Source organism: Podospora pseudocomata, chromosome 4 (assembly GCF_035222375.1).
Source record: "Podospora pseudocomata strain CBS 415.72m chromosome 4, whole genome shotgun sequence".
NCBI lineage: Eukaryota > Fungi > Ascomycota > Sordariomycetes > Sordariales > Podosporaceae > Podospora > Podospora pseudocomata.
The window spans coordinates 2,867,940-2,878,083 of NC_085888.1; the positions used below are offsets into that span (position 1 = coordinate 2,867,940).

The 10,144-nt window shown below is 53.7% G+C and overlaps 3 protein-coding genes across 3 annotated transcripts; 2 read left to right on the top strand and 1 right to left on the bottom strand.

The window, feature by feature from the left end:
• Positions 1–954: 954 nt before the first annotated feature.
• ENP2 (Small ribosomal subunit biogenesis) lies at positions 955–4,514 on the bottom strand. The gene is made up of 2 exons (XM_062890121.1): positions 3,943–4,514; positions 955–3,871 (listed from the first exon to the last, which is right to left on the bottom strand). The coding sequence occupies exons 1-2, from the start codon at positions 3,972–3,974 to the stop codon at positions 1,960–1,962; spliced, it is 1,944 nt and encodes a 647-aa protein (XP_062743851.1). The 5' UTR covers positions 3,975–4,514; the 3' UTR covers positions 955–1,959.
• QC762_406690 (uncharacterized protein) lies at positions 1,188–1,719 on the top strand (the record flags this gene model as incomplete). Its single annotated transcript, XM_062890122.1, has 2 exons — positions 1,188–1,380; positions 1,445–1,719. 2 exons carry the CDS (start codon positions 1,188–1,190, stop codon positions 1,717–1,719), a joined length of 468 nt encoding a protein of 155 aa, XP_062743852.1.
• A 178-nt stretch (positions 4,515–4,692) lies between the features above and the next one.
• On the top strand, positions 4,693–9,837 carry SSN2 (mediator of RNA polymerase II transcription subunit 13; the record flags this gene model as incomplete). The annotated part of the gene is made up of 2 exons (XM_062890120.1): positions 4,693–5,290; positions 5,356–9,837. Exons 1-2 carry the CDS (start codon positions 5,252–5,254, stop codon positions 9,835–9,837), a joined length of 4,521 nt encoding a protein of 1,506 aa, XP_062743853.1. The 5' UTR covers positions 4,693–5,251.
• Positions 9,838–10,144: the final 307 nt, after the last annotated feature.

The following is a 10,144-nucleotide window of genomic DNA, read 5'->3' on the forward strand; positions in this document are numbered from 1 at the left end:
AAGTGAGCTATTGGTGTGATATGCCAAGGCTCTTTACAGCATCACACATGCCTTGGTGACATCCAGTCAAAAGACAGCATCTCGATAGGTGTGATGTGATTTGGAGCGGGTTTCTACACAGAGAATGGCATGATTTGATCGCTCACATTTAGCACAAGGTAGGTACATAGAGCCATCTATGCGAACCGTTCAGCAAAATCGACTTTGGTCTCACTTCAACATCGCAGGCTTGCGGTCTCAATTGACGTTATCCATCAACCACGCCTCATATTCAGGTACCATCACCATCACCATGCAAGATCTCGCCCTGCAATTGCCACCACTATGCACATGTGCCCAAACGGCGCTTCGTTTTCTTTTCCTTTTCTTCACGAGGGTGAAGTCCCTCGAGCGCTCGAGCCGCCCACCCCTCTTGCCCATTCCCTCCTCCCATTCGTCGGCCCATCGATCTCCCCCTGAGCCCCTGTCACCTCTTCCCACCCTACAGCCCGCCAAGACATCCAAAAGACCAGGGTCCAGGCTACAAGCCCGGGCGCTTGCAAGTCCAATGAGATGCAACCTTTACTTTGAAACCTTCCGATATGCATGTCAGTTGCTATACAAAGCCCTCTGTGCTTCGCAAGTGCCGAGTGAGTTCACCTCCCATGTGGGGAAACTCCAGTTCACTACCAGGGGAGTTATGCAGCAGGCGTCACAGTCACCTCTTCCTCTCCTTGCGTAGTGAGGAAGAACTGATAGGTGATAGGTGATAGGTGATAGGTAGCGAGAAAAGGGTGGTGGTGTTCATGCTATAATACCAAAATCCCCATCCTATACAGGACAAGTGATGGAAGGTCGATCTCTGCTTGGCCCCCTCCCCCCCGTCTTCCACCCAAGCACCCCTGATGTCTCTTCCCGCCGTCGTCGGGCAGTGTGTTGCTGCTCAGTCCTAAATACCGGCCCCTACCCTCACTAAGCCGCACACCTGCGGCGCTTCCGCCTTTTTTTCTTTTCTTCCCCTTCTCATATTCTGGTGTTTGTACAATCCCGGCTGCTGCCTTTTCTTTCCAATCTATCTAGTTCTGTGAATAACCTCATCTATCCAACTCTCGCGCTGCTGGTCGCGCATTTCATACCTCCCTCCCGAAACCGAGATAGTTCTTTTGAGAAGACACGAACAACAGCGGAGCAAAAGCACAACAGCAAATATGGCACCCCACCCTCAAACAGACAACTCCCCCTTCCCCCTAACCCCGACCGAAGACGACGTCGCCGGCCACGGCACCCCAGACGATGGCTCCCTCGCCGGCGCGAGCGGCACCTCCTCAGGCGGCATCACCATCTCTAGGGGTGCCCTCGTAGCCATCATCGTTGTCGTCGTCGTGGTTGCTTTAGCAGGGAGCATGTTTCCCCTTTCCTCACCCCAACCCCCCCCTTTTCTGATCATCACTAACATCTCCCGCAGTCGCCTCCTCAGTCCTCTTCTACGTCGCCAAAAAGCGCGAGTGGACCGTCAAGGAAACGATTCGCCGTTCCGCAAGAAAGGTCGTCACCGCCCTCACCCCACGCCGCTCCGAGTTCCCTCGCAGCGTCAAAGAAGGCGGCGGGAGCAGGAACGGAAGGGTAAAGCTCGATGACGTCCCGCCTACCCCTAGACTTACGCCTGAACGCCTGGAAGATTTGGAAAAGGGGCTCGAGGGGAAGAAGAGGAATAAAAAGTCAAACTTTAGCCGGAAGTAGAGGTCAGGCGTAGGGAGGGATGAGGCGATGTGAGAGAGAGGGATAGAGAAGGAGTAGCTGGGATTATGAGGCGGGTAGACGATGATTCGGGAAAGGGTTATGGTTGGACAAGGAACGGATTTCGACACCATTTTGCATCATGAGGCTCTCACTCGATGCAAACAACAGACAGATATCATGTACCAATATCGCTTGTATAATAAACAACAACAGCTATAAAACCTCAGGGTATCTGACCATCTACATTTTCCGGAACACGTTACTGCTCGCACTCCTCCTCCCATCATCCCTCCTCTTCCCCTCCGGCCTCGGCGGCGGCGGCTCCTGCTTCTTCTTCTTGGACTCCGGCACAAACGTGATCGCCTGCTCACCCACAATCTCCTTCTTCCCAGCCAACCTCGACTCCCTGGTATCCTTCTGCGTCCTATCCCCAAACGCAAGATCCTTAATCTTCCCACCGCGAGGAGCAGTCGACGAAGAAACCTGCATAACCACCTCGTCCTTGCTCTTCTTCTTGGGCTTTTCCTCCTCCTCAGATTCGCTACCACTAAAGTCCGTCGAGTTGGCATCCGCCATGTCAATATCTTGTTGTTGACCAGGCTTGCCACCAACAACAGTGCTGGGGTTAAGAGACCTGAACTCCCTGCTGAGCTCATCAACCTTGAACTCCTCATCCTCAAATAACTTCGCGAAACGTTCGTCACCCAGGATCCCAGCTTCGGGGTCCACCTTGCCTCTGTTTTCCTGTCTCTGGAGCACCTTGTCGGCAAGTTTCTGGTTGACCTTGACCTTCTTGGTGCCTCTGATTCTGCTGCTGCGCTCCTTCTCGAGCTTCTCCTTGACCCTCTTGGCGCGCTCCTCTTCCCAGATGTACGGGTTGGCAATAAGACGGGCTTGGTCGTAGAGCTTCGCATGCGCAAAGTAACCGTGCATATATGGCCGGAGAAGGTTGGTTTTGCCGATAAGATGGTCGAGGCTGAGCTCTCTGAGTTCTGGCAGGGTGAGGAACTTGTAGTTGTCGTAGGTCTCCGTCTGGGTCTCGTTCTCCATTTCGTGGACGAGGTTGTCGAGGAACGTACACCACTTGGGTGCGAGGCCGAGATTTGGAATAAAGAAGCTGTGCATGTGCTTGCCCTCGTTAGCCGTCAAGAGCATACCGGAATCTGGCACATGGACTACATCATTGAGGTCAACCATTGGCTCAATCGAGGTCCAGAGATCGCCGCTGTGTTCATCCCAGATTTTGATAATTCTCTTGTCGGCCGAGAGAAGCTTGCGCTCCTCTGTGGGTGTCCTCATGTGAATCAGCTTCTTGATCGGAAGACCCATGCCCTGATCCTTCTTCATTAATGGACGCGGGTTTCTGAGGTCAAACACTCTGATCTGGCCCGTGCTCGTTCCCAAAGCCAGCGAAAGCCCATCGTTGCTGTAATCGAGTGCCGTGACCTCGCCGTCTTGGTTCCCCAAAACAGCCACGCGCCCCTTGCTGCGTGGATCGAAAAACTCAACGGTTCCAATTGTAGTACCGAAAGCACAGAGGCCGTGTGTCCTTTCCGCTACCGCCGCCACATTGACCGCACCAGCATGGATTCCACCCTGCAAACCGACACCCGCATCATCCTCTCCTACATCAACCTGCCATGGGCGCAGGAACTGGCCACGCTCGAGATCTAACCGGAAGACATCGCCGAACCCCGAACCATCGGAGCTCACACCAACAGCTGGTACCAGCACCTCGGTGCTCTGTCTGAGATAGGCCAGATCTCTGCCGAATCTTGGAAGGCGAACATCGTAGTGGCAGCCCATAGGTGTGTGGAACTCGAGTGATCGATCGTTCTGCAGGTGAACACTCTTCGTATAATCGGAGCTGAGAAGCATGAACGTCGTATTTTCGGATTTGGTGTGGCGCGCAAAGGAAAGAGACAACTCGGCGGTCGAGTGAACGTGGAACTGGGGCTTGTACGTGCCCGAGCTCATGATCCAGTTGCCATCCTCGCTGACCCGTATGCAGTTGCTTGCCTCCTCGAACTCGAATTCCTGAAGCAGCTCGAAATTATTGAGGTTCTCGGGGTCATATTTGGAGGATCTCTTCCTGCGGCGCGCAAGCCAGTCTGGCAGCGGCCGAGCTGTCGAGGGACCTGCGACGGTGTAGCTGATTTCGGTTAGTTCTGCTTGCAATTCCCTGAAAAAGAGGGATCGATAGAAAGAGAGATTGAAACTTACACGGGAACCGCTCCCGGATTTGTCAGCTTCATGGTATGTGGTGATGCTGCAGGTAAAGAAAAGAAATCTCGTCGCAAAGGCTCTGGGATGGACTTGGGTTGGCTCTGGGGGGGCAGAAACCAAAAAGTTTCAATCGTTGGGGCCCGAAACGGAAGGCGGACAGAATTCTTCTGCTGCACGGTCCATGGAGTTTGCACTCCTCTAGCGCCGGAAATCTCCGTTCCCAGCGTTCAAAGGTGGGTCAAAACGGTGACAGTTGAAGGTGGGTCTTGAATCTTGAAGCTTGTTTTATCCCCGCCTGTTTTTAAGTGTCTTGAAGACTTGAGGACATAGGCCCTTATTGAGCCGCAGTAATGGGTTCTGTTGTCAGTAATGGGTTCTGTTGTTAGAGAGCGAGAGGATGTCCATGGTGTATCATGAGTCTATCACCTGCTCATGTTTTGGTGTCTCTCCCTCAGCTACTCTAGACTCTGGACTGTGGCTTGCTGTAGCGTGAGCCATGTATGTTTGACAACAGCTGGTATCTCCATAGCTGTAAAGAAAGCTATGAAACTCAATACTCTAGATAAAACGTAGTTTTTTCAACATAGAAGAACACGATAAATAGTAGAAGTGAGCGAGCATTGATGAGACCCAGATTGGTCATGCCCCCATGTGCTACCCATGCAGGCTCGGTGGGGCAGTGGACTTGGCGCAGCTAGTCCCTCTCCGCCATATCGGGTACGGGGGACCTGTGCAGCATCTGTACAACGACGCAAGAACAGCCTGAAGTTGCACCAGGCCCTCCGACACCAGCGCCCTCTCTCAACCTCATCGCATCGAGGCCCCGATCGATTCCATCGCGAACACCCTTCTGGGATACCGCCCCGAGCTATACTGCAATACCACCCCGAATTGGCCCGCAACAGGACCCGTGTTGCCACGCGCCGCCCGTCGACTGATTCGAGAACCGAGACCACGAAACCCCATTTGCGCAATCTGCACCTTTTCATGTCTCTGGCCACGAGGAGCCCGTGATTCGCGGAGACGCCCTCAACATCCCGGGGCTCCTCCGCTGCTGCCATGGAGCTCGGCACTCCGTCACATAGAGCACCAAGTCATCCATCGAAACTGTCTCCCGCTGCTGCCCCCGGGAGACCACACCGTCCCATACTGCCCGACAACACCCTCGCACCGCCCATTCTCGTCGCTTGATCCGGATGGTGCTTTCTGCGCATGTCCAGGCTTACCACACGACCGCTTCTCCGACGTCAGCCTTGGGTGGACGCTGCTCCCCCTGTGACGCGACGCCTTGTGCGACACCACCGATATGGAGGCTGGGGACTATGACACCAATACTCTGTTAATTGTAAGAACGCTGCGCATACTCGTTTGGCCCCTCGATCCTATGCTAACATGTCGGACCTATCCTAGAACAACCTCTCTGCCGTTTCTTATCGTATCTATGAACCCATTGCGTCCCACGCTTACACGTTTAATGCCTCCGATGTCCACGATGCGCTGCGCAACGATGGCCACCTGGTATATATGGACAGTGTCCGCCATGGAATTTGGTGCTTCTACCTCTCCACCGCCGACCCTGCCGTGAATCCAGAGTCGATTGGTCTTTTTGCGAGGATGGTGGTCTGCGGCTACACGTTGGGTCTTGTGGGAGAGGGGCACTTTAGGCCCGTTGATCTGTTCAAGAGTCGCATGTCGGGCGGGGATCCCATCAACACGCCGAGCAGCTCGTCTTCGGCCGGATTTGCCGCCGATATGGGGCTGCAAAGAGCCCAGTCTTTCAACATGCCGACACCAACAACGGTTGGAAATGTGGTTCTGGCTGACGTCAAGGGCTATGCTTCGGTGCCTATTCCCGAGATCCACCGATACTTCATGAAAGCTGCGTTAGAGTCCCTGACGACCTATTTCTGCCGACAAATAGGTGCAATCGCCCTGAACCCCCGTGCTGTCCTGCTTCCACCCGAGGCTCTCAATACGGACGATGCCGACCATGTCTCGGCCCTGGCGACCTTTCGGGTGTATTTGACCACCACTGGAACACTTGTTATCTCGCTCAATGTTTCCCTCTCCAAGAGCCTGGTTGCATGTTCACGGCCTTTTCAAGGTAGCATGATGCCTCCCAGTCCAATTCTAGCCGCCCCATTTGGACATTTTGGATCCTTGCAGGGCATTCTTGATACGGATAACCAGGGCACTGAAAATGGGTTCGTTCAGTCCCCAGATACCCAGATTGGCCGGTTAAGGTCTGGGTCAGGGGAAAGGTTTTCTCAGTGGAAGACGTTGGTCTGCGAAGTCTTGAAAATGCATGGCATGTCATCCAACATCTTGAATGGATCCTCGTGGTTAAATGTCCACTTTTCGCAAAGGAAACCATACGAACAGCGAGGCGACGGAAAGAATACACCGCTCGTCAACCCCGGTCCAAATGCGCCATGGCCATCTGTTTTGTGTTTTCGAAGAGCAAGGGTGGAGCCAGTGGGCGATGTCAACTTTGACAAGGCGGTGCCAGGGAATGCTGGAGAGCATGGTGATCCTCTGAGCATGGTGAAGAGTTGGTGTCAAGGGTTGTCTAAGCGAGAGGAGGATATGTCACAAAGAAAAAAGGAACGGGAAGCTGCGCTTCTTCGTGAAAAAGCCGAAGTGGACGGGAGAAATATCCAGCTTAACGGTCACTCGCCAATGAACCCCCGGCGACCAAGTAACACAGGACCAGCTCTAACAGCAGCAGGCGTCATGTACCCGACACCGCCGGATGGAGTTCTTCAGCCAGGAATTATGCCCTTGTTCGATGGGACAACGGTCAGCCCAGCGAATCTCCCCCCCCAAAATGTGGTGGTCGATATGGAAGTAAATATACAACAGGATGTTTCAATGACGGATGGCTTTGGTGATGAATGGGATGGTCAGGAGTCGAAACCTGAACCGACAACGGCTGGGTTCACAGACGAGCATATGTATGGCGATTTGGACGAGGATATGTTTGGAGGAAACGAACTCACGGATGCCGACTTCAGCTTCTTTGATCAGCCAGCGGATAATCTGGATCTAGACTCTCATCAAGTGGACGGCACGGGGCCTTCTATGGACCTCCAGTTAACGAATAACACAGCGGCTCAAGAACCCGGACGAGCTACCCAAGGACCGAATAGTCGTCAACCAGGCCCTACAAATGCACAACCACAGTTTACGAAACCCGAACTTAAACACGCTCGCAGTATTCTCGCTGAGAGTCGACAGCAAATCAACGCCCAAAATTTTAATCATAATTCGGCAGCGGGTATCAAGAGGCAGACCAGTCCCTTCAACCCAGAAACTGTCTTCAAGAAAATCAAAGCCTCCTTTAAGCCACTACCTCCCTCACGGGTGGCACCCAAAGGCGGTCCTCCGCGGCGCCGGAGCGTGTTTGAGAGGGTGGAATTCAACCCTGCCCTTTCACTTGATAGCGTCAAGTATCAAGCGAGCGGACCATTTACGTACCAGCCACCAACACTAAACAGCTATCTGCCAAACGAGGGCCCTCTAACCACCGGTCGCCTGCTCGGATCTGCCAAACAACGGCGAAACATCAAAGAGTTGTCGTTTGATCTGCTTGGCTTACAGAAGAGGATCAACGGTGCAGGTGCCAGTCCAGCCAAAAGAGACGAAGGACTCTCGGATGACGACGAAAGTAGTTTGGAATCGGATGATGATACGACAAGCAATGTCAGCGCACGCGCCTCTTCTCCAGCAAAGTCGAGTGTGCTGAGAAGGCGGCCTGACGATGATGTTATTTCCATGGCGGCTTCGTTCAAGGACCTGGAGAATTATGCCACCGACTCCCCCGGTTACTCTCCGAATGACATGATCCGCCTTTCCAACTCGGAAGTGCCAGAGTTGTCGCTGACGAGGTGGTTTGCAGACCCGGAGCCGGTGCCACTCCGTATATCTGTCTCGGACGATGATTTTATTACTGTTGCGCAGGTCCTTACCGAGCAAGCGGCTGGTGGGACTTTGAGGTTGGAGCCAGAAAGACCATGCTCCGAGATCCGGGACACACGTCAGGGGTTGGTAGATGCCATTCGGTACTCTATTCAGGGACTTCAACGGGCTTTGCCACGGGCACTGATGGGTGCGACTGAGTGCCATTTTCGGGCGTTTGCTGAGGTTCAGGATGTGCCATTATTGGTTCAGCCAGTCCAGCCACAGAGTCGGGTGCAAATGAGGCCGGCTGATCTAGGCAGGCCAACATTTCAAATACTGCCAGTACCCCATATTGAAGTCCGTCGCAATAATGGCCAGTTAGCGCTGTTACCTTCAGCACTTACCTTCTGGGAGAGCTTGGGTCTTGGTCCAGCGCAAGGTGCCAAAGATGTTGTCGCTGTGTGCGTGTTTCCACACGGAGAAGGCATGCGGGACAATGCTACCGTCTTCTTGGAGAGGATGAGAAGCATGTACGAGTTGATGAATTTTGGAAGTCATGCCAAGCTGCCCACGACGGCGAGTATTGTGGATGGGCTTGTCTCTGTCCCAATCGATCAGGGGTTTGTCTCTCCCGGTATACATCTTTCCAGGCCTCACTCAATCTACACCGACCACATGGCCAACTTGGCCCTATCACTCGCCAACGTGCCCATGACGGAGAAGAACTTTGTCGTGTATTTCGCATACAACCCGGAAAACCCGACGTCCATCGTGGATTCCTGCTGCGCCTTCCAGGAGTTATTTGAACATTACAAACGCTGCATGCTAGAGAGGAAAAAGCAGATCCTCAACGAACTCGTCCTCCAACTCATCCCGCTCGACCTCATTGCGTCGGATACCTCGATGGTTGTCTTGCCAACGCCAGAGTGCATGCGCCTCTGCATCGAAACCTACGACCGCTGCACTCTATTCGGTGGCCCCATGCCCGCCCCGGCAATCATCCTCGAGAGCGCCCTGCCCAGGGAAGTCCCCTTTCGAATATCCCCCACCCCGTCCCCGGACATCCTCCACGAAAACAGCCACATGCATGTCGCCTACGCGCAAAGCACAGACGAGCGCTGGGTGACGGCAGCGTGGACCGACCCCCGCGGCCAAAAGCAAATGACGGCCTCGTATTGCCTAGGCCGAAGGAACAAACCGCTAACCCGCCACATCAGCGAGGTGATATCCGAAATCTGGGAAACGACCTATGACCTCATCTCGTCGTGTAAAGTCTCGTGGAAAATTATCGTCACCAAGTCAGGCGTGATGGAACCCCAGGAAGCGGACTTGTGGATCGCAAAAAGTCAGGACGAGCACAGGGTTGTGACGAGCTTGACGCTCGTGGTGGTGGATGCGAACCCGAGCTTGCAGCTTGTGCCGCCGGTGGTGAGGGTGCCGCCTGCTGGGGTGCATGCCGCGTTTTATACCACGCCTGTGTCGACGCCGCAGCCGTTTTCGGTGCTGTCGCCTGAACAGGGGAACAATAACCCGCCTACGCCGACGGTTGTGAGTAGTAGTCATAATAATCCGGCGACGCCGAATGATAATACCAATAATGATGGTGGGCAGGGGGGGGATGGGAATGGGGTCGAGAGGACGGTGGTTGATGTTTGGGATAGTGTTTACTCTGTTGTTGTCGCGCATAGGCTGAGCAATAGTCTGGGTTTGACCGAGATTAATCCTGCTTGGGCGAGCGGGTATTTGGTGAGGAGGAATGCGAGTAGGGGGGAGGATGTGCCTGGGGTGATGGAGGTGGGGTTGGTGTGGTGTGAACAGGTGAATGCCAGGGGGGTTGGGTATGAGGGGGTGCTGAGGGAGGTGATGGGGGAGTTTAGGGGGTTGGGGACGTTGGCGAGGGCGAGGGGGTGTATGACGGAGGAGAGGGATCTCAGGCCTTGGCATGTGGGTGTTGTTGAACGGGGGTGTAGGGTGTTGGGGTTGTTGATGTGATTTTTTTTATTTTTTATTTTTTATTTTTGGGAGGGGGGGGGGGGTGTGGGGGAACGAATCGAATGAAAGTGTAGATATGTTTTGTATGGAGCGGACACTTTTTCCCTCATGTTTTGAAATGGCGGGGGTATGGATATGGGTTTTTGCAATTTGTTTTTCTCTGTTCATGAGATGCTAGGGGTTACGGGACAAAGTGTGCGTGCATTGTTTGTTTTGTCTTTTTTGTCTAGCGAGAGAGAAAGACGGGGGTAGATGTGTTGGAATGCATGAATGGATACCATGTGTAGGATATATAGCCTACAATTTG